The sequence below is a fragment of the Ambystoma mexicanum genome, chromosome 10, assembly GCF_040938575.1.
Source record: "Ambystoma mexicanum isolate Mex_15411 chromosome 10, UKY_AmexF1_1, whole genome shotgun sequence".
Lineage (NCBI taxonomy): Eukaryota > Metazoa > Chordata > Amphibia > Caudata > Ambystomatidae > Ambystoma > Ambystoma mexicanum.
Genome location: NC_090932.1, coordinates 1466696168 through 1466720850, shown reverse-complemented (window position 1 = coordinate 1466720850; position 24683 = coordinate 1466696168). Strand labels below are relative to the sequence as shown.

Here is a 24683-nt window from a genome sequence, read left to right as displayed (position 1 = left end):
ACATTGATTTCATCAACAATTTCAATACCTACAGAGCGTATATTTGTCCTCCTCATGGCCCGTTTCGCTGCCCAGACCATACAGGAGGTGTCCTGGTGTATGCACCTGAAAAAGTGGGTAAAATCGTAATTGTGCCGTGCACAATATCTGCCTCCAGAGGAATTTCCCTCTACTGACTGATGTGGACATGCCACCCCCAGAGGATAAGGATGCAGTGCCTGTGGCAGAGGCGTCGGCACACATTGCCAGAGACAACGTCAGGGATGGCCGATTGGCTCGTCAGAGACTGATGGACAATTTTTTCTAAGACATTCACATGTCACATACCATGCACCACTGTGTCACACTTACATTAATGAATAAACACAACAATGGCACAATGAGGCATGTCCTTGCATTGATGAAGTTTAACTATATTTAATGTTTTGAAGTGCACTAACTATCCCATCCTCCTTCCCAACCCCCACCAACACCCCAACACACTATCCCGTCATCCCAATACACTATCCCCCTACCCTCACCCCAAAACTGTGGGCAACAAATGTGACACTGTCACTTGCGTGGCCTCTTCTCCCTCAGGGCTGCCCCAAGTGACTTTGGGCCCATATGACTCTCACACCGGCGCCTTGGTGTGCTGGGCTGTGACCCCTCAATGGGTGTGGCTGAACTTGAGGGTATGGACCCCGGATGTGCTGCAGAGTGAGTTCAAGGCTCTGTTGCACAGACTCCGCAAATGCTGATATCCCCTTGGTCAGCACCCTGAATCACTGATCGGTGCGGCAGTATTAGCATCCGCCTGTACCCGGCTGCAGTCCATTGACCTGACGATCCTGCGGGTGGCACCTTGCATACAGTCACTTATGGCCTGGAGGTGTAGGGAGTGAGTGTGGGCAATGGCTTCCATCTCACGTTTCCGCCGCTCCATGCCGTCCATCCTCTGGGGGATGGAGTGGCTTGGTGGTGGATGGTGAATGGGTTGGGGGCTCCGTAGAGAGTCATGGCTGTAGCACGGAGAGCCATATGAGGGGGTGTCCATGTCAGGCTTAGGTGTCTGGGCAGCTGGCTGTGTGGGTGCAGTTGGTGTGGAGGTGCTCCTGGTGGCACGTGGGGTTGGCGCAGGGCCTGTGCTGCCACCCGCCGGCTTGTCCTTGCTGGGGCCAGGTGTGGAATGGTGGGAATTGTGCTTCAGTGTCATATGCGCCCGCCCTTCAGGCGTGGTATCAGAATTGGAGGGCCTGGAGGCATCAGTTGCCGACCGGTCTGCCCCCTCATCCTCCTCGGATTCTTCCAGAGCAGCCTGAGGTCCAGTAGGGGCTAAATTACATATTTTCAGGTATGGTGCGTGCACATGGGTTTGAATGCAAGTCACTCATGTTATTGTACGGCGTGTCACCCCACCCATGTGGCCAGATGGGCATGGTTGTTTAGGGGCCCTTCCATGTGGCCACAGCGTTTTCGGAATGGTCCCAGTTGTGTGTGTGTGACCCATGGCCAGGTGGCCTTTGGCCTGTGTGCAGTCAAGGCAGATTTCCATGCAGGGCATATTGTGGCTGCTCTCATGGTCCAGTACTAGCATACCGGCACAGCCTTAGTAATTGCAGCACATGGGACGGTCAAATGTGTTCATGCCCCCACATCTCTTCCCCTGGCGATACACGTCTTGTGGGAGTGGATATGGAGGCTTTGTCTATGTAGCTGCCTTGGCTCAATGGGACGCTGCTGTGCAGCCAGCAGTGGAGCACTGTCTTGTTTTTTGTTTCGCTTGCGGCACCCATGTAGTTCAGGGAGTCATGCACTTCCATGGCCTCATCCGCCATGCCAGCATGGGGCTGGCCAACTGGGTCTGCAACATGTTGGCGTGACAACTGCGCAGTGTCATGGTTACTCAAACGCCACAATCCGGCTGGCGCGGAGAGCGACAGCAGGGGTGTGAGATGCATTGCACTTGGATTGGCTGCTTGCCACACCTCCACACCTTTGGTGCCCTCCCCGGGCTACTGTGGAGGGAGGCTGATGTGGCACCCCATCACTCCGCCCTGATTGGCTGGCCCAGCTGCTTGGTCTGTTACTTGTCCACTACATCATTTTGTGCTGGGCTAACATTTATGGATGGTCATTTGCTGTATAGATTGCGGGGTGGGGGGTGACTCACCTGCCTCCTGGCTGCTGGCACCCACCTCCGCTCCACCGACTTCCTCAATATCCTCCATGTCGAGGATACTGCTGCACTTCTGTGGGGACTAGGGGCTCGGTGGTACCGCCTCTTGTTACCATGACCTCCTGCCGATGTTGGGAGAGGAGTCCCCGCAGCATGATCCTTATGTCATAGGGAATATACATGGCAGTGGGTAAGATATAAATGACTGTGCACTATTCTCCAAACTATGTTAATTATGAAACAATAAGACCAGCACCGAAAAGCCACTATGGTTTTAAAAAAATAATATTGTTACACTGCGTGTTACGAGACAATATTCGCGCTTGGTCTAGATTTTTTTAGAATAATCTTATACAAATCAAGATAAATCCATTAATAGTTGAGATAACTTAGCAAAATCTTGAAATAAACAATATCATGAAATGCAAAGAATATTCTGTTTTATTTCTTGTTGTACAGCAAATCAGCTGACACGTGTTTCGACCAGCCTGGTCGTTATCAAGGCTGTGTTATTGTCATTGTACCAAATTAATGAAAACAAAGTGATAAGGGCAAGATAGCCAGCAAAAAAAGGGACAAAGAGCACAAAGCGTTATCCATAAAAATATTAGAATTTTTCAAATAACACATACCACACAGGATGTTGGCATTGAGGAAAGCAGAACGCGTGGTCTTGAATCAAAGAAAAGAAAGAAAGTACAAATTCAAGTTTACATTGATGTTTGTGTCATCATCAATCAATTATATGTCACATTAATTAATTAATGTAGTCTTGAATACCATTAGAAATATAGAGATTAAATATGTGTATACCAAACACCAAAGAAGTTGTAATGACCAGTGTGCAATCCAGTGTCCAGATACACTGGTGATTCGCCATTTAGTACTAGGTGAGTAATTCTAGTTGATCCTCCATAGATATATGTGTGTTAGTGTCAGTCCCTTGTGTTGGTTCTTTGCCCAAAGCATGCTGCCAAACCTTTGTCACGAGTGACCAATAGAAACCTTGACGTACCACGAATTGGATAACGTTATTTCCAATCTGAAAAACCAATCACAGATATATAGGCTATTTATTCCCTAATTTTATGAGAAAACCTGTTTAGAAAGTATATATAACTTATAAGTCCAATATAAATATACGTCTGGTTGCATCAATAATGAGACAATCGCCTACCTGAGGGACCAATCCGTCCCACTTCTGTATTATTAGGGTGTCACTTCGAAATCACTTGTTCCAAAGTGAAAAAGCCTCTTCATCACAATATGATGGCAGTAAAGAATCTTGGTAGATGTATAAATATATGGCCTTCAATGGTTGGTAGCTCGTGATAAGTATTACATATTCTTTAAAAAAGAAAATGGAGGAATGAAATAATTACAATATACCACCAAATAGGAGAGCCCTCTAAGGTTCGTAAATTGAATAAAAGACTTACAATTTGTGCCAGTGTTTGCCGCAGCAGTCTTTTTTGGGAACCGGAACAACAGGGGGCCAGCGCACATGCAATTTACATTTTTTTGTTTGTTCTTTGTTCCGCACCTCGCTTCCATCATAAATCATTGCAGGCCATGGACGTTTCCCAAAATCAATTTGGCTTTAAATGGGATGATTTTATCTCCTAATGTGTGTGGGCCGATTTTCCTCCAGCTGCCTTTCATTAAAGTTTTACTTTTGTTAATTTCTTGCTGAGCTGCACCTATCGTGTCAGCTCTGCAAGAAACATGGTGCCACTTAAGAGTTCAAGAAGTGATACAGTCCTGCTCCAGCCCAGGTTGCATGGCAACAAGCCATTAACCAAGTTTCTGGGCCCTCACATGTGATTCCTGTCACAGGTGCGGCCGGCCGCTCTCCAAACCCTGCTTCTGACAGTCACTGGAGCCTCGGAGAATAAAATGACTAAACTTGGGAAAAAGTGAAGGTAAGCAAACCTTAAAAGGTTTAAGAGTTTATATACACGTAAGAATTGGGCCTCATTACACGGAAGGCGGTAATGGTTAACGGCCACCGTTAATGGTAACGGTGACCGTTAACCATTACCGCCTTACTACGAGGTCCCTTAGCGGGTTGGTGCTTTAACGCCTGCTTTTTGCAGGCGTTAAAAACCAAACCGCTAAGGGACCTCGGAGCTAATTACGGCACCGCAAAATTGCGGTGCCGTAATTAGCGCCTTCCCCATTCCCATAGAGCCCTATGGGGCAGAAATGGGAATGGGGAAGGGCAATGGCGGAAGGGGGATTTACCGCTAATAGCGCCATGGCTCACCGCCTTCCATGTAATGAGGCCCAATGTCTCAAATTGTAGAAGCTCTACAAACGGCTGCTCTATGAGATCTGAGATGCAGCCCATGCATTATTGGTACTGTAGGCAACTTGCAATGAAGGGTTAAAACGCTAGTCTCTCTCAACCTTTAGGCTGTCTGTTGAACTAGAAAAAAAACGTTTGTTTTACTTCAACATTTCCCGTCCTCTATCTGCATTTTGCATTTTCAAATAGTGCTTATGACAGCTGCTGTAATGTGAAGTGTTGAAGAGAAATGGATTCCATTTTCAACCATGTATTTTCACGTCCCAGGATTGCGTGACAGATTTGCCTTTTTGTTTGTTTATTCTTCTCACTTCTGAGCCCTGTGATAATCAGTTGTAACATGGACCTAAGTTATGGAAATAATATTGACCAAGTAAAGTGGATGATAATAACCTATCAAATTGGGTATTCAGTTGATCAACTTTCCATTTTGAAGTGCACTTGTAGGGTTCAGACTGTGGCCATCCATCAGTTTGGTGGGATAAAATGACTCCAAAGTCTATGCAGACCATTTCCCAGTCGTGGGCTTTCATGAAATAACAATGTATTCTGGGAGCTGTAGTCTTTTAACTTTAATTAGACATAAGTAGCCAATTCATGTGATTTGCAAAAAAGGAAGCCCAGGACTGGAAAGTGGTGACCTGTTGTCATGAAGCTTTCCGGAAAATGTATCCTCAGTACTTTGTTAGCATGTCTTCTTGAGGGCCTCTGGACCTCTTGGGAAATGTGGGACACTTTTATTTTTGGTGCCCGGGTAGATTTTTTGTTCCAGTCCGACCCTGTATGTTGGTGTTTGTTTATGTCAATGCTTTTTGGTTTTATGTATGCATGCATGTGGAGTTGTGTGACTGGTGGATGAATGCATAGGTAAAAATGTTGTATGTGAGTGTGTGTGCCAGCCCCAACTCCTACATTTATCGGCCAACAGGCCACTAAATTTAGGAGTGGGAGCATGGCATCAGGGTTGCACCTAGGATACAATTTCAGGGGGAGGAGCTAAAACCTAAATGTTGGTAGAGGCGTTAACTTCAGAGGTTATGGGGCAGAGGTTAACTTACTTGTGTGGGGGCATCTAACTAAATTGCGCATTCAAATGAGTCTATTCTGGTGATGCTTCAATGTTACAAGCAGTTAACTCTCTCCTTCATTTCTGAAATGGCACACTTATGGACTGGTGTGAGAATGAGTTGTTTTATGTCCCATGTCCCCACTTGCCTTCTTATCACTCCACTTGCATGCAGTGCTAACCCCACATCATGATTTCAATTGCCTAAAAATGTATGCATATGAATGCAGGTGCCAACAGTGAAATGTTTTATTAATTGAAAGACCTTTATTAACAGCAAAGCCCAGGCACCATTTAACATCTGTGTCCTGTTCCATCCGCTATGGCTCTGTACGTCAGCCAGGCAGGGGCGCAGCCCGCCTCAACATTTTGGGGGGCTAGATGACAGTTTTGAAAGCGGCTGGTGAGTGGGGTCAATAAACTAATTGTGCTGGTGGACTCTCCACTGAGAGATGGTTTCTGGGCCTTTCAGCTTTTACAGTTGAAAGGATCCCTCAAGCAGCTGCCCCATATTGGCAGTCTTATGACACAGAAACATACTGATAGTCTGCAGCTTTTAAGCACCTTTCTGCATTCTTTTGATTTCATTATTGATTTAAGCACTCCATAGGTGCCTTGGCCTATTTTCCCAAACGGTAAGGAAAGGTGTGCCCCCCCCCCAACATCAAGATGAAATGGACCCCCAACAGCCCTGACACATCTTCATCCAGTCCTGCTACCACTTCCCTCCCAATTCCCTGAGCCCTTTTAGGTTTCATGTTCCCTTTGGCCATTAGTCGTATCACCCCAATTCAGTGGCTATTTAATTTTATAATGCTATGCTAATCACTGGAGGCATGGGCCATCTAAAAGCTGAGCCCAGAAGTTAAGACATGACCAAAGCAAACATAGGTGTTACTATGGGGATAAACTGGACCACATTGAATGTAGGCAAGTCTAGCCAGTAATAACACTTATGGTGCACAGTCAGCCTGGACATGCTTTCAGCGGCATGGCATTTTTACTGGCTGGGAGTCCTTGTATGGTAATACTGGCATATATTGGTGCCGCCTGCATGCACATACATTGGAACAACATACATTGGAACAACCATCATGAATATATTTTTATACTGGCATATGTTGTGGGCAAAGGTTGGTGACTTGCAACTATTAGATTGTTCCATGTGCTACCATACAAAACCAATTGCAAACTGTATGGCTTTCTACCCAATCCCCTGGTGGTGTCCACACTCCTCCTGGGGCCTGGCTGGGCTTGGGCCCTTGCCAGGACCGAGGACCCAGAGCCAGGACTCAGGAGTCACTGAGCCAGGAGGAAACCAGGAGACCGCGCCGCTGCCCGGCCCGGCTGTTTTGTGTTCGCGCTTCTAGTCACGGAGGTAGCCCCCACCACATACAAAGGCAGATATCTGTCTGGAAGCCATTTCGAGAGGGAGAGCGAGTGCCCAACGAATCGCTAGCTTTGGTCCTGGTGGTTAGTTGGACACGACGTAAGCAGAGGACTGTCTGTTTGAGATTGTTTCGTTCAAGAGGAGTCAAAGAGGGACTAGCATCTTTGTCGTTGTTCTAGTCATGTGCGTCACGGTTCTCATCAGTGGCCATTTGTGTGTATGTCCTCGAAGGCTCCGTTTTGTTGTAATTTGGTACTCCTACTCCTTTGAAGTCAGTGGCGTTTGGTGTTTACTAGTGATTTTCATTTGCCTCACTTTTGAACCCTGAAGTGACTTTATACATTTCTTCATCCATGGTTTTTTACCTGGTGTTTGCTGCCAGTACTATGTGGCTCTTGTCCCCCAACGTGCAGTTTCCCCCTTCAGAATTCAGGACGGTGTAGGTATGAGGCCAGTATTGTGCCCTCCAGGAGTGCTGTTTTCAGTGCTGTTATGTTGATTTTTACTATGCAGAGCACAGGCTCTTGCAGTTCCAGAATGTTTTTTGTCAAAGTGAGTCCCCCAGATGTGTTTGGACTATATTATGATAGGGTACCGTGGAACTCGTGTTTGTTTATCAGGCTTTTAGGGGGCGCTCCGTCTTCGCTGGTTTTCCCGACCCTTTATCATCCTGAATACAATGCTTGCATGGGTTTTCAATGCGCTGCCTATGGTGTTGGTGTGAGGTGCTCCAATCTTTGCTCTGACGTGCGTGCCATGTATTCTTCAGTCTTTGCTAGTCTTTGTAGTATGGATCCAGGGATTGGGATGGCACAGCGTCACCCGTCACGTAGTCCCATTATATGTAACCAAAGGGTCCCTTGCTGCTACGTAGGGGGCTCATTACAATGTCCTCAGTTTCTCTTCCATCTGTGTCGCAGGGAATTCAGGCGGCATGGATTGGGAGTCCAGCTGTATGTGTTTCAAAAAACGATTACCATGTTTTGGACCCACAGTGAGTTTGGATGTTGGTTGGTTTGGGTGATCAGTACTGCGAACATTGGTTGGTGTGTGCTGAGGATGGAACTCATTTGTACTTGCTGGGGGCCGCAATACTATGAATGCACATTTGCCAACATGATCCATTCCACTCTGTCTCTGTGGGTGATTGCAGTCCGTGTTTTTTCTTTAAATTCGGGGACTTGTAGTCTGAGTTTTATAAAGAGATAAGCAGAACTACAAGTCCCAGAATGCAAAGAAAAGACCCGGACTGGATAAGCACCAGATCGGAATGGAACATGTTGGCAACTATGTGAATATTGGTTGGTTGCGTGAGCCGCAATATGTTGTTTGTTATCATTCCTTGTTTTAGAGCTGCACTGTAGGAACATTAGCAGTAGTACTGGGAGATGCGCTATATTATCAATGGGTTGTGGCCAGAATACAAAGATAGTGAATTTCAATGTATTCTCTTTGGGGGCTTGGGCCCTGCACAGCAACTACTGCAAATGCTGCATAGAGCTTCTCCGGAGAGGGTGGATTTCCCTCCCAACCATTTGCAATCCTACAGAAGTAATACAATGCTGGGGTGCACCGGGTCAATTAGAAGGACCAGGCCATGTAGTCTTGATAATCACACAGGACCTCATGAGTCAGAGTCTGGTGTTACCGGTAATACACTGTGTCACTTCCAGTACCGTCTATTTTTTAAATACTGCCTAATTATGAGTTGGGATTGTATGGAGTATTTCCTCTAGGCAAGGGGTTCATAGAAAGTACTGTATGGGGTAATATGTGTTATCTTAGTCCCATGCAGTACTTTTCTATGTACCCCAGGCAGGAAATATCACTTTTGACCCCAACTCATAATTTAGGTCTTATTTAAAAAACAAGTGGTATTTACAATATCACTTTTTTTTACCATTACTCATAATGTTCCCCACACAGTAAAACATACGTACAAGGCTGTCACTGGGCATGAGCAGACAGCTCGAGAAATCATGACGTAGGGCCTGCAGATGTTCCTGAATGTCGAGCCAGCATAGGGAAGGCCATTTCATTGATTTATGTATAAAATGGTAAGCCATCTTGACGTGATTGTTGTTTGGCATGCTTGCGTTGCAGCGCACAGTACATAACACCCATTGCAGTTTATTAACATTTGTCAGCGTGCCCTCGGGCTAAACAACCGAAATGCACATACGTGTGGTGTGGCCAGATTCTTGGTGTCCCCATGGCAGCAGGTTGGGACACAGAGTTCAGAGTCAGGGCGGCGGGCGCCCTGTAATTATATTATCTAATAACATATTTTTATATAGCGCTACAAACCCTCAGGTATCTAAATTGATATTATTATCCCACTGCGTAGTACTCAATTCTTCAACCTCAAAAGGATTAAGGACTGGGTTGGCCCTGACAGGATTTGAACCGCCATCAGCAAGCTGTGCACAGATGTCAGAATGAGCACTCAACCTGCTGTGCTATTTGACAAGTTAGTGCAGCTCTTTGAAGTTAAGAAAATAATTCAGTAGATTGCTCACAAGTGTATTGGTCACACCATAGCAAACATTCCATAACGTCACCTAGCATTAGCATAGCATAGCGAAACATTACATGACCCAGCACAGCATGTCATAGTGTAATAAAAGAAGCATAGCGTAGAGTACCATAGCACAGCATACCTACATAGTACAGCACAAGGCTAATGAACATACCATAATACATTTCATAAAATAACACAACTAAGTATAGCAATGAATCATAGCATAACCGTGCATAAGGGTGTGTCATGAACACGTGTCACTTCTTTTAATAGTGATCGAATGCATGCAACAAGTGTTTATCTAGGCCATGCTGCAAGGTGTTATGGGTTATTGAAGTACAACTATGCAAGTGCTGTGTGTGTTACATGCATATCGCAGAACGTTGCTGCTTAACACTCATTGGCTGCCGAAACACTCTTTACAGCTGGACGATTGGCCTTGTGACTGAGTCCTTTGACCTTCACGGACCTGAGAATGATCTCCACCTTGCCGTATCACACGGCTGCCCATGATATTATGGAATCCATCATGTACTCAGACTGAAGGCCACTGTAGTGCAGGGGTCTGCATCCTGTGCCTCAGCTGATGCTTTCCCCGTCCATCCCACTACTAGCCTTTACCAGCAGTTGCTTCAGCCCCAAACATGTGACATGGAGCAGCCCCAGTGTGATGGGCTGGTGGTGGGTCGATCAAGGTCTAGCACTGAACTGGCCCGGGCTGGGGCCGGCATTATTGGGGCAAGATATTTTGGGGCCTGGCACTTATTTTTTTTCACAAATTAAGCACTACATCCAGGTCATCTTAGAAACCTTTTATCTATATTATCTGGTGATTGTCAAGGCTTAATTATAGGGTAATTAGGAAAGCTGGAAATTGTTCTTAATGATTAAATGGTTCCATTCAATAGCAGGTGCAGTCTCAGGCTCATTCTGCTTTGCTGAAAGTTCTGTGATCAATGTTGGGGTGGATGGCTCTCCTAATGCTGTAGCCTGCAGGGGGCACACAAGGTAATGTGCTCTTGTGATTAAAACAGGACATGATGCATTAAAAGTCTCTTGAGATATGGTGCAGCTATCAGTAGAATTACTTCTTTGTTTTTAGTTTACAAATTGTTCACAGGGTTTGGTGAATGCAGCTGCCATGCTTTCAGTTTCTTCTTCAGCAGCGTTTAGTTATGATCAAGTATTTAAGTGTTTCACAGGGGCATCTTCTCTTCAATGTGTGTTTGTACTAATCCACTGTGATGATGGAAGGATTCAGCTGCAATGCTGACAAATACAACAGAAACACTAGTGAATGGTCTGTAAACAGGTTCAAAATGTCCGCTCTCCACGTTGAAGACAGAGTGAGTTAGCCAGTTTGTGGGTGTTTTTAGAATTAGTTTCCTGAAGGCTTGGAATTTTGAGGATTGTGCGCATGGCATCTGGCCAGGTTGGATTGCTTTCCACAACGGATTTGGTCAGATACCTTGCCTGGTATGTTTCTTCATGGAATTTCTCAGTTATGCAGGCAAAGAGTTTCTTGATGTTCTTGATGTGTGCCTCCCTCAGCAGTAGCAGCAAGAACCAACGATGTGTATGCTTGACTTTATGCCCTTGTATTTGTACTGGATCATCAGGTACTGGTGATTGGAGAATAGTTCACACTAGCATCTGTGCAGGGTGCTTCATATGAAGTCATTATCCAGTATTGCTCTACCTAGTGTGGTGTACCTCTTAGTGCTTGGGAAAACTGGTTGTGTGCTGTAGATACATGAATGTTTCAGAGCCCATGCGGGCGGTAACCTTTTAAAAATTGTCTTCAACAGTGTGCATCTGAAACCTTCTTGCTTGTGTTAACAGATTCATTTTTCTCATCTGAATGGGTAATTAGCTGAATTCTAATATGGCACATTTCTTTGGCACTGTCTCTAGCTGGGCAGTTGCTTGTTGAATATTTGCAGCAGCTTGTAGCTCTTGCTGAGAGGTACTGATTGGCCAATTATGGACCTTTTGGAGCTATATCTTTTCGTCAATGTATTTCCATTTCATTCAGTTGTTTTGAGTCTTTCTTTGGACATTGACTTCGACCAACCCAGTTTACAGCATATATTGAAAAAAAAATACTTTTGCTGTATTTTTCTAACTTGATGTGTGTTTGCTCTGCTTCTTTGTTGAAGCATGCGTTTGGCTGCATGCTCTGCAAATGTCTCATATATTAAGCTTGTGTAGGCCACTGGTGCTTGAATGATATGTGTGTCTTTTACTGCAAAACATCTGCAGTTTTATGACAGTGTGAGTACATTATCAATGAAAGTAAGGGAGCTAACCATGTTCATCGAGAGTGTATAGCTTATTTATTTATACACTCTATCTAGGTTTCAATGTGTGAACACCATCTGCCTCCTCATTTACACAAACATCCACATTCTATCACATGGGTGGTGCTGGAGGATTTGTGTATAAGTATTGCATGTTCCAGCTAGGATTCCAGTTGGACTGGTACACTATGTATATGTTAGCATGTTCCACACATTTTCATCACTATGAAGTGTGTTATGTGTGCAGTTTCAGGATTTCTTCCCAATATCGCACTGAGGGCTTTCACGTGATGCTATAACATCTAGTGACATTTGTATTTCATATTATTTTCAAGAATCTACTGCCTTCAAATACATCTGTGTCTGCTCTTCCTTTGATTATTTTTCCCAAGGGATCCATTTAGATATCTTTCAAAGGTTTAGCAACACTAGTTCTTCCCACTTATCCATCTCACATAAGGAAATATGTAGTAGAATTTACATTGCATCATTTAAAACCATTGCATGTGGAATTACGATAATGAGCATTTTTATATATATATTTCTTCTTTCAAAAGGTGTACACAGAATTGACAATTTAATTATACTGATTTCTTTAGGCATAAATAGATGCATAAGAATATATGCTGCCATTATTTCTAGTGCCCATTGTGTGCGTACCTGATGTGAAATCTAATATGAACAAACACATTTTCACTGACTAAAACCGTTGTTAATGTCTTTTAGACTTGGATTTGCTCTCAGCTGTCATTTAGGACAGGAGAAAACAGGTGTATGCATTCTGTCTTCATCTCTAACATTACAAACACATGTTCCCAGCGTGATAACTCGTAGCTTAAAATCATAATATAAATACTAGCCCTCTATCAGCAAATGCACTCCCATATCATTCAATGAGATAAAGCACAAACCCAAAGTCCCAAACCCAAGTGAATGAAAAGCCATGCAATTATTTATCAAAAATATAGATACTTAGTATTACCATATCACCATATATTTGCTATTACAGATCAAAATAAATTGTGACTGTTTAAAGAAATATATAAAATCTCCATAGCAGACGAAACATTATTACAATTTCCTTGATCCTGTTATTTACAGTCAATATATATTTCAGCAGTTGCTTGTGGTCAATATTCGTCGACCATCTCTAGGTAGTTTCGGCAATCGGGTTCAGAGACCCTGTCTTTCTCAGAACAAGAAGTATATGACCATAGTTTAATTTACACTACTGTCAGCTACGGGCCTTACCTGAGAGTCCAGATGCTGTGAGGTATGAAAAAGGTAAGGCCGGTCCTTCTGGGGTCTCCACATTGACCACTGGGGTAATTTACAACTTGACACCCAGGAGAGCTGTAGTTGCTGGTGGATCGATAGGAGGGAAAAACAGAAAGCAGGAAAGAACTTCCAGGTAGAAGACTTCCATTGATGGTGATGAGCAGGAAGGAGAAACCTTGGGAAAGCTTCCAAGCAGATCCAAATTCACTGGTGAGTCAGACAACCCGAGGAAGAATGGATGAAAGACATGAATCGAAAGGGTCCAAGAAGAATGGGGAGAGTGAGAAGACAGACTAGGAGGATAAGAAGGAAAAGGCAAACAAGCAGGAACCAGGAATAGAGCGCTGAACCTGGAAACAAGGAACAGCAATGGAAAGGGTCTGCTCGAAGATGCAGGAACATTGAGACGCAGGTATGCCTCCGCCGGCTCAGTGAAGTCCCAGGAATGACGTCAGTCATAGCGCGTAGCTGCATCAACAGTGTTGTTGGCCATCAGGTGAAGGGCGATGTTGTGGTGGACCAACTCTGTGGCTATCGTGGAGTGGGCAGCGGCAGGAACCAGGACAACAACCAAGCCGATAAGCCCCTCGAAAGTAAGGAGGAAAGGCGTGGCGAGTTGTGACAAACCACATATTCACTAGGACTGGTGAATATTTTCGACAAATACCCAATTTTAAAGTTAATCCAAATTCCACATTTGATTATGATGCAACCTCTGAAATTAATTCAAAGGAGGTACATTTACATTTATGGGTTCACTTTTCTGAAAATCCCACTGCAATAAGGGGTATTTCCGCAAACTTGGGGATAGATGGTAATGACATATAAGTAAGAGGAATTTCTTACTGTTGGCTTACTCTACTAATTATCAGCCTCGGAACTGGACTAAACATCCCTATAGATATGCACAACTCAGGCTCCAATAATCATACCAACAACCAGCATAACACATTGAATTCAATGACAGAATCTAGCAACGAAGTATTGCACTTTGCAATTAAGATCTTATTGAAACTATGTGGGCGAATCCACGAGGAAGTGATGAGACAGGGTAATATAGTGGGTAGACTAATTGGAGGGCTGCACCCTAAGAAGACGATGAACACACCCGTGGACGGGGTCAGTGGTACAGTGGAGATAGAGCCTATATCAATTGAATCTCAGGAAGTGGGTATTACCAACAGTCCAGCCGAAGACACCCTATTATCTCCCTTAAATTACCCCACTCATAAGGAAAGGCGTTTAAAAAAAGGCCAATTGTTACGGGTAAAGGCTTCTAATAATCCACCTGCTCGGCCAATATGTTTGGATACTCAACCTTTAAATTCGACAGTTGTCTCTGTTGCTGAGGTCCCTTCTCAGTCGAAGAAAGCCAAGAAGAAGGAAATGCGGTGGAAAAAACATGTTCAACAAAGTATGGGAACTTTAACCAGTTGGCTGTTGAAAGACAACAACAACAGTCTAGCTTCACCACCAATTGAGGAAGTACCGACCTGCATCACAAGTGAGCAACATGCACTGATTACTCCAAGAGGTATTGCATCAGAACAATAAACCAGTCTACAAATGCACAAGCACGAGATGCGGGGATTTCAACCCAACTAACTTCTCTACCTTCCAATCCGCTATTAGACAGCCCACAGCTAAGAAGGAAGTAATCAACCACCCTGTTTTGTTGAAGTTATTTCTGAAGATCAAAATAAATCCTTAATTCTAATGATATTGATTTGTGCAACCTATGGGCCCAAACTACGACGATATGTCTAAGGTTCACTGTTCTCTATCGTCTACTGCATCCTTGATACAGGCCCAATCACACTCATTTAAATTTCTTAGATACAGGTTAGACGTTCTTCTGGCACTGAAGGACAGTCCTAAAGTTTGTGATCACTGTAAAACGTATTCCAAAAGGACACACAACCATCAGTATTGCCATTGAAAGAATGTGTAGGCCCAATATTTGACAATATTCAGGTATGGAAATGGCTAAAGAGTGTCATGCCAGGTGCCGTGCTATCCCACGATTGAATTCGTATAATTACGTGGAATACGCACGGTCATTCCCATTTCCTAATGGACAACGGATCATTGGACCTCCTCGTGAACATTTTTCTGTTACAAGACACATGGCTATGTCACCCTTTTTATATGGATATAAAAAGGGTGACATAGCCATGTGTCTTGTAACAGAAAAATGTTCACGAGGAGGTCCAATGATCCGTTGTCCATTAGGAAATGGGAATGACCGTGCGTATTCCACGTAATTATACGAATATGTGATATACTAGGGCCTGGCAAAGAAGGGGCAGATTGGACGCCCCTCTGGTGGTTTATTAATAGGGGTCAGACGTAGACCTCTACCCAACACTTATTAAGCTGACTGACGTAGGGGGAAATGTCCTGGAAGTGTAAGTGGGTTTATTGCATGGGGTATTCATAAAAGAATGTTGATCGTATGCATTTACAACCCTTATTAAAATAGATTCTATCTTTGAGCACATAGACAACCTTATAATGACTTGGGTGGACGATTCAGATTCCGACATTATCCTTTTGGGTGGTGACCTGAACGCAAGATGTGGTGAATCTGTTATCAGGGTGAATTTCCCTCATATACTAAACATAAATAATGCCCCTGAATGGCCCCCTACCTAATGACATCCCGGATAAACTGACTTGGAACGGGGGTAAGAAACATGGAAACTTTTGTGGGAGTGGCCCCCTTATATAATGTGTGTCATCAATGAGTGTTCTTCCAACCCAGTACAGAGTACAGCAACCACAGTATTTTGGAACTCCATCTAAAAGTAATAGGGGGGGGTCGGGGTAATGTGACTAGGGGAGCTGGAGATAAACCAGGGAGGTAATAGTATTAGCTGGTCTGCAGGTAATATCAGGAAGGCTTGTAAGGAGCTTGCTGGTATTTTAGTCAATAGTCTAAATTATCTGGTTAAGTCCACCGCAGAAGATATCAAAAAATAGATTCTTGAAACAACAAGTAGGGTGGGGGCCTTAAAGGGAAAGCCTCAAACCTTGCTGGAGAATAAAAAGGCAAAACCATTCGATATGGAGTTACAACTGGCCAAGTGCAAGTTACGCAGAGAGTTATGACTCATACATTGATGTTCGCATTCTGTGCAAAGTGCCTTTGTTAATATTAAAATGACCAAGAATTTGTATTGGAACTGGCACACAAAGCGTAAAGCAGAAGGCCTAACACATAGATGGCAGCAGTTATTAAAGGTAATGCTGAGTCGAAACCCAAAAACAATGTGGCACGCTCTCTCCCTGGCTAAGGACCTGAAATAGGGGAAACAAATAATAAACCCAATCCCTGAACAAATCTTTTTATTGAAGTGAAGATGTTTGGACAAGGACAAGCTGGGGGAACCACAGTGGTTGAGAAGCACCCGTGGCCACTGTACTTTAACAGGGAGTGAATAATTGAAATCATAGGAAGAGCAAAACATTTCAAGGGTCCTTGGACCGAATGGCTTGGCTGTGGCTGTGTTAAAGGCTGACCCAGGAAATAGGGCAACGTTTTTATGCATACTGTTTTCCAAGACATGTCAGCAGGGGCAGATACCATAATCTTGGACTCGATCCATACTGATAACTATTTACAAGGCTGGGGACTGCTTACTACCCGAAAACTATTGTTTAGTATCATTACTTGATGTTACGGGAAAGGTATTTGACACTTGTGTCCTGAAACATTTGCAAACATGGGTGGATGAAAATGAATTACTACATACGTTACAAACAGATTTTCGTGCAGGAACCAGTATGAACTTAAATATCAGATTCTTGGATAGATTGATCTCTAACACAAAGAGAAAATTGAGTCCGTCGTATATGGCATTTGTGAATTTCAAATCCGCATTCGATTTCGTTAATAGAGACCGACTCTGGGTAAAAATGTCTGAATGGGGCTGCCCTTTGTGGCTCCTACGGATAGTTAAGTCCCTCCATAATAACACTACTGCCAGGCTAAGGCTAGGACATGGAAACCACCTCTCAGGAGACATTAGTATAAATAGAGGGGTTAAACAGGGATGTATGATGGCCCCACTTCTTTTTAATTTATATTTAGCGGATTTGATTTGCCACTATGAGATGGGTGCTAAATGGTCATCCAGGATTGATCTGAACAGAATAACCACAATTGTATATGCTGACGACCTTTTACATTTCAGTCACACAGTGGCCGGAATCAAGAGATTGCTTGGAGAACTGGCTTTATATGCTAAGGAAAATTGGTATCAGGTAATAAAATTGCTGCAAAAATGTTGCTTGTAAAAGAAATCGCGGCAAAAATGCTGTTATTTGACCCGGTAAAGGTGTTCCCCATTATACCATTTAAGGAGAGCGGGAGTTGCAGGGGTGTCCCCCGCTCCCCTTAAATGGTATAATGGTTCTGGGGGTTGCGGGGGTGTCCCCCGCATCCTTTACATGATTGTGGCACAAAAAACCACAGCATTTGTGACGCAATATTTTGTATTCACGGCCATTTTTGCCGCAATTTTAAGACATGGAACCGGAAAATTAGTTGGTTATTAACTTGGAGAAAACCAAGGTTATGCTGTTCTCCACTAAAAATAGGTCAGTCATGGAAACCCTACTAGGACAAATCAAGGCAAGACAACTAACTTTTCAAATAAGGCAGGTTTCTATATGAGTGCGATTTTACTGTTGTGTAAACAGTGGTTCTGTCCTTGCAGATTGTATGGTCTAGAAGCCTTGCAAATGGGTAAACTGGAATTGCTTAACCGCATTGAAGGGTTCTTTTGGCGTAGCATGTTGAATTTGCCACCGTCCACTCTGATGGAGTACTTGCGCCTACAGCTGGGACTCCTATCTATGAAGGCAATGATGCTAAGACGTAGGGGAGAGTAATTTCTTCGAACCCAAACCATTAGTAAAGATAACTTGTTGGCTCGTAGGGTCTCATATAGTCCTGTGGGGACACATACAGATGATAAATATCTACAACTGATAAAAACGTTGTTCCTTACTGTGAATTGGCACCCTGATTTTCACTGTGGGACACAATACAAGATTCTGAAGAGAGTATTTGCAAAGAAGATGGCCCAGTGGGACTGGATTTGTAATTATGAACGTTTGTCTACACTTCGTGGTTGTGCCCCAGTGTCCCTGGTGACCCATAGTATATTGAGGCCCCAGCCCCATCTGTTGCTCCGCACTGACCCCGAGGCCCGAAGGCTCAGGCTTTTGATTCAGACTAATCATTTGCCTGTGGTTGCCACTACGCCTGCACTGTCGAAGCTGCAAGTGGACCGCAGATATGGCAGAATTTGTATGATTCCTGGGAACAAAGAAACTGTGAAGCACATTTTTACGGAATGTCCTAAATTGGGCCCAGTGCATATGATTTACTTAGGGCACTTGGCCCATAGTTATGAAGCAATTTTAGACCAGGAATTTTGGACATACTGTCCTAACACTCATTCTGTTTCAGTATACATTGCTATGTACCAACTATGGCTTCATATTAAGAAACACATTTGAAAGGAACTTTTTAAAGATTGTATGGATGAAATATGGATGTTGAAATTTTATAACAAATTTTAAAGCTTTTAGTGTGTTGTATTTCATAATTATGTTTGTGATTGTGTTTTAGCCAGGCATGTTCAAGTAATAAGGACTTCATTTGAATAATTTTGGATGAATTTTAGATTGAGTATGTATGTATGTGCTGATTCATTGCGTGTAAAGTTCTGATGAACTACATAAATAAATAATAACAACCATTTAAAAAGCAATCAGGTTGTGCTAGCTTTAGCATCTCTTTTCTCCTTAAGCATAATAAAAACACATATTTGGCAACTGTATTACCACCATTTTTTTCTGTGCCACAGTACGCGTAATGAGGGCCAATTGTTTCAAAATAAATACTGTTGACTTATAGTTAATACTGTAACATTGCATTGAATAACCAGGTTCCTCTTCATTTCAATCAGTAATTCCCATTATTTGTGTAGTAAGCTTAACAGCGTATCAGTGTAATTGGTATCATGTAACATCCTTAATTACGTGCATCTCACCAATAATTCAGATTTGGGATTCAACATTCATAGCATGCTTTGTCCCTGCAATGTTCTCAGGTGAGCAGTATTCACATTGTGATTGGTTTGCATCATCTAATTGTTTTAAAAATGACTATTGATTAATATTCCATAGACGCACACTTTTTAATCTATGATTTCCATTCCTCCAACATCAGCAAGTGATTTTTGTTTGCTTCTGTTTGTTTTTCCAGGATGTTCTAAAGCTGTTCGTACGGAATTACATCTGAGCCCAGATGAATTTGATTACTTTCAAGTTGGACTTGACTCTGAAGTAACATTTTGCCTTAAGGAGCTGAGGGTAAATACAATCTAATAGTATTTGCATTACAACACTTCTAGTTGCGTAAATATCTGAATAGTTGTGTGCACTTGAAAAGCACGTCCTCCAGCGTACGGTCCGTATTTCCTAACTGGGCTACTTCAGAATAAACTGCACTGTCCCTATTAATTTTATGGAAAGAACAATGGATCATGTTGTCTTCAAAGCTCTTTAATTGTATAACTTTAACAGTGAAAAAGAAATTGAAACTTCAGACTTTCATAAATGTTAGCAAATGTTAGAAAAATCTCAAAAGTGATGAGGCCTCAAGTAACTCACTGGGAGATATGGGTAATAGTTAAAACAGACTCTATTTGCAACTACCATCTGTTTTGAGAGCAGCCTTATTATGGTAAAGGAAGTCTTTACAGCATGTAGATCCACGGGAACACTGCACCCCCGTAATTTCGTGTCCGAAAATGTCAAATTCAAAAATTGTGGCGCATAGTGATCACATAGATCACTCTTTTCCTGCATCTCCGATACCTGCTACCCCTTTATCCACCAATTTCCCAGCCGCTCACTTACCTTATTTCCTATCCCTCTAGTCGCCCCGCTCCCTGCAGCGCCAGTTCCCTTTCCCTAAAGTGAGTTTGAACTTCTGCTGCAGGCCCCCCCCCCTTTTTTTCAAACTCCTTTGTTCTCCGCTTCCATGTATTGGATGCGGCAGACACCCCTGCAACTCCCGAACCCATTATACCGTTCAAGGGGAGTGGTGGACACCCCCAAAACCCATGCTCCAAGTGTTCAGTATATTGGGTTTCAGCATGTTTGTAAATGCCGAAAGCACAGTAAAAGCTAATTCTGCTCTTTTTTCCCCGGGATTTTAGAGCGATACCCAGCATGACTTATGCCAATGAACAATGCATGTGATAAGTACAGCCTGATCAAATACCCCATACGAAATCTGCATATTGTTTAGTCTACCTAAAAAGTGGAAGAAACAGTATTAAAACACACCCAAAACATTACAATAATTCTAATCATAGTGAAGGGATTAGCAAGTGTATACCTTCAATACAGTATCAGCATCTGAACGTATTCCTTATCTGTCTTTTGCAGATGACACACTCATTATGGATTTAACACCTTTGGTTTACAGTATGCATTGAATGATAAGATTGAAAATCTAAAAATACAGAACTGGAAAATAAACATTAAGAAAACTGTTATAATGATATTTAATTACAAAAGGTAATAGTCCGGATTTATTTTGGCAATTGAAAAACATCAGATTGCAGTGGTGGTGTCATGGTCCGACCTTTCTGGTCTTTCTGGCATTGATGGAGGTTTCCCAATAGGAAGACAGCTTTCCTCCTCCCTTTCAAGTTGGCCGACCATGCTGGGCAATAGTCCTGGCCTGTCTCTTTCTCCCAGGCAGACTGGATCCCGCTCTTGCAGGTTTTCGCATTTCCATGACACTGGAATGCATCCCTGTTACACAGGTATCCTGCACAAAAGCTGCTGTGCATCTCAACGCTAAGGTATTGTTTTTCCTTTAGCTCAGGCTTCAGTGTTAGTTTCTAGTCCCTGTGCTTTGGAATACCCTTTTTTTCCCCTCTGACTTCTATCCTTGGAATTCCTTGCTTCGCTGCTGAATTTTCCTTCCTCGTCCTTCCCTGCTTCCAGCCTGACGCAGGTTCCCGCCTCGGAACCCTTTCCTTTCTCTTTGCTGGTTCCCGCTTTGTTTGCATTTGTTTTCATCTTCAACATCCTTTACACACATTACCTGTGTTCCGTTCCTGCTGCTGCTGTTTTATTTTAACCATTTTTATTTTTCGATAGAAGCATAGTCAATTACAATATATAATCATTATACTTTGTTAACACAATGCATAAAATCAAATTTTCATTCAGGGTTAATGTCACCCGATGTTGTGTAAATTGCCTCCAATTTTTAAACTATAAATTATTATTTTACTTTCAACAAATGTTCAAGAGTATAGCTTTTGACAGTAAGAGTCAGTGTCATAACTTCGTAGTCTGCTGCTATACAACAGAAATTTCCCAGTTTTATCGATTCATTCTTAATTTTATTTCCTGAACCCCCACCCAGATCCTTTATCTCTAGGTTCCAGAGTCTTTTGACCTTTCCGTTGAAACGACCCCATATGAGGATCCCACTTCTTTTGTGTTCCTGGCTGTCAGGGGGTATAAACGTTTTTGAGAATCTGAGGTTTGAAGAAATAGGCTTCCTTTTTTTTTCGACAAAGTTTCGTTAGGGGGAGTCAGTAGGCTAAAGTCTCTGCAGTGATCATTTCTTTCAAACATAGGTTCTTGAGTTTAACACTTAGACAGTTAACCCCCCCCTTTACTTTTCGCCTTGTTCTTTTTTCTCGTCGTGCTGATTCTTTCTCTCTTTCTTCGCTCTGGGTTGTTAGGTGATCGATATATTTCTGAGGTTGCGTGGTTTATAGAAATGGGCTTCCCTGTCTCCAGCCAAGTCTCTAAACAGGGACCATATGGATAAGTATCTCTGGTAAGTCTCTGTTCTTATGGCAGTTACTTTCTCCATTGCCATTACTCCCCATATTTTCACCCACCACCATGGTGTCGTTGGGCCCTCTAGCGTTTTCCACCTTTGTGCCAATGTCATTCGTGCCACTGATGGTAAGTGTGTTATTAGAGTGGATATACACCCTGATGCCGCGTATATACCCTCTGCCTCCGCTCCCAGCAGGATCACTTTAGGTGATAGTGGTAATTCTCTGCCAGTAATGTCTTTGATATGTCCCAGTATCTCCTTCCAATAGGTAATCGCCTTGGGGCATGTCCACCACATGTGGAACAGGTCTCCTCTCCCTCCACATTGTCTCCAACAGTTTGGGGGATATTCTGAGTTTATTTTGTATAGTCTGTGGGGGGACATGTACCATCTGTAGCATAATTTATATGCAGCTTCTTTAATTGCTGTACATTTGGAGGATCTATGAGCTCTTGTCCATATCTGGTCCCACTCTCTTTCCGTTATCGGCTCTCTTACATCTTTTTCCCAGTTCTCTTTATATCTTAGGTTGTCCGTTGGTTGTGCTCCATCGAGTAGCCTGTAAATTCTAGATATCCCTCTCTCCGGTTTCCCCCTGCATTGTTAGTTCCAAGTCTGTTAGTGTTCTTGTACCCGCTCTTTTCACTGATGGGTGGGAGATCCAGTGTTGTATTTGCATGTATCTGAACCTTTCATTTTCCCCAGATCGAATTTCTTTTTGCATTCTAAGAAAGGGATTGGGTCACCGTTTTGGTACATGTCCTGCAGCGTTAGAGTGTCTGCGCCTTTCCATCCTACCCAGAAATTCTTCTTCAAGCCTGGGGTGAAATCGATGTTATGTGCTATTGGGGATAATGGGCCAACCCTCGTTTGATCTTTTTCATTTGCATGGCTCTGTCCCAGTTACTCAGGGCTGTTTTAGACGCTCCTAGTAGTTTTCCTTCTGTTTCGCGGGCCTTGGGGTTCAGTACTAGGAGCGCTGTTATTGGGATCTGTGTGGATGCTTGTTCTATGGCTCTCCATCCTTTGGTGTCGGCTGGGTTAGCCCACTATAGTATGGGGGCCAAGTGCGCTGCCATGATGCATCTGCCCAAGTCTGGAACTCCCAGGCCTCCCAGGAGCGGAGGATGGGTCAGTATACGTCTCTGTATTCTGGGTCTCTTTTTTGCCCATATGAATCTAAATACTGCGTTTTGAAGTTCTTTGATCATCTGTGGCGGGATCTCCACGGGTATTGAACTGGTCACATATATTAGGCGGGGGAGAAGGGTCATCTTTACCGCTGCTATTCTGGAAAACCACGATAGTTCCTGGTTATCCCATCTCAGCAGGTCCGCTTGTAGTTGTTTCCAAAGAGGGGGGAAGTTTGATTTATATAAGTCCTCAAATTTCTTTGCCAGGTGAACTCCCAGGTATTCTAGAGTGTTTTCCTCCCATCTCAAGCGGAATCTCTGCTTCATGCCGTTTATTGTATTTGTGTCCTCCGTTATGTTTAGTGCCTTTGATTTATTGTAGTTGATTGCGAATCCGGATATGGTGGCAAATTCCTCCAGTGTTTCAACGGCTCTCGGTAGTGTGTTCTTAGTGTCTCCAATATAGAGCATCACATCGTCAGCGTGTAATGCTATTTTCTGCGGGGTCTCCTTGATTTGCACTCCTTTTATATCGGGGTCTCCTCTGTACCGCGCTGCTAGTGGCTCCATAGCCATTGCAAATATTAGTGGGGATAGGGGGCAGCCCTGGCGTGTACCCCTCCGTATCTCCACTTGTTTTGAGTTGCAGGTGTTTATCCAGAATGATGTAGATGGGCGTTGAAAGTTTGCCAGGATCATCCTGCTGAATTGTGTCCCGCATCCGAATTTCTCTAGGATCATCTGAAGGTATTCCCAGTCCAAGCTGTCGAAAGCGCGTGAAGCGTCTTGGGCCGTTATTGCACATTTCTGATTTGTACGTCTCCCCCATTCGATTACATTTATGGCTCTTCTAACGTTATCTTGGGTGTGACGTCCCCTAACAAAACCTGCTTGATCTTTGTGGATGATATCTGGGAGGATCTGCGATAATCTATTCGCTAGTATCTTTGTGTATAGCTTTGCATCTGTGTTTAGGAGTGCTATCGGGCGGTAACCTGAACATTCGGCGGGATCCTTGTTTGGTTTCAGCACAAGGATTGTTGATGATCTTGCCATATCTGGGGAGATCGATCCAGTGTCTCTGATTGTGTTGTAAAGTCGGGTGAGGGGGCCTAGTAGTTGTGTTCGGAATGTTTTGTAGTACGCATTTCCGAAGCCATCTGGGCCTGGGGTCTTGTTCCTTGGTAATGAAGAGATAGCTTCGTTGATTTCTTGAGCTGTGAATGGCCTCTCCAGGATTTCTGTGTCCTTGTCCGAGATTTGGGGTAGATGGGTAGTCAGTAGATAAGATTTTTGGTCTGTCGCATTTAGGTTTGCTCCCTATAATAGTTCTTCATGGAACCGAACCATTATTTCCAGTTTCTCTTGCTCTTTTGTGATCATATCCCCTTTTTCATTTCTTAGGGCGGCTATATAGTTATGGGATTTCTGTTTGTTTAATTTGGCAGCTAGGAATTTATTTGCCTTGCCTCCGTGGACGTAGTGGGATTGCTTAGTGTTAAGCAACGTCTGTGCTACCGCGTCTGCAGTGTGACCTTCTATTTGGGCACAAACCAACTTTAATTCTCGCCAGGATTTCTGCGTTTGTCGGGATTTGTGGTTTTTCTCTGCATCTTTTAGGGCTAGTTCCATCCTC

General features: G+C 43.5%; 1 protein-coding gene across 1 annotated transcript in view; it reads left to right on the top strand.

The window, feature by feature from the left end:
* The window catches only part of RAD9B (RAD9 checkpoint clamp component B), a 650494-nt gene that overhangs the window by 427853 nt on the left and 197958 nt on the right, over positions 1–24683 (top strand). Inside the window, exon 7 of the mRNA XM_069620274.1 lies at positions 19302–19408. Within this exon, the coding sequence (XP_069476375.1) occupies positions 19302–19408 (107 nt within the window). The remainder of the gene's footprint in view (positions 1–19301; positions 19409–24683) is intronic.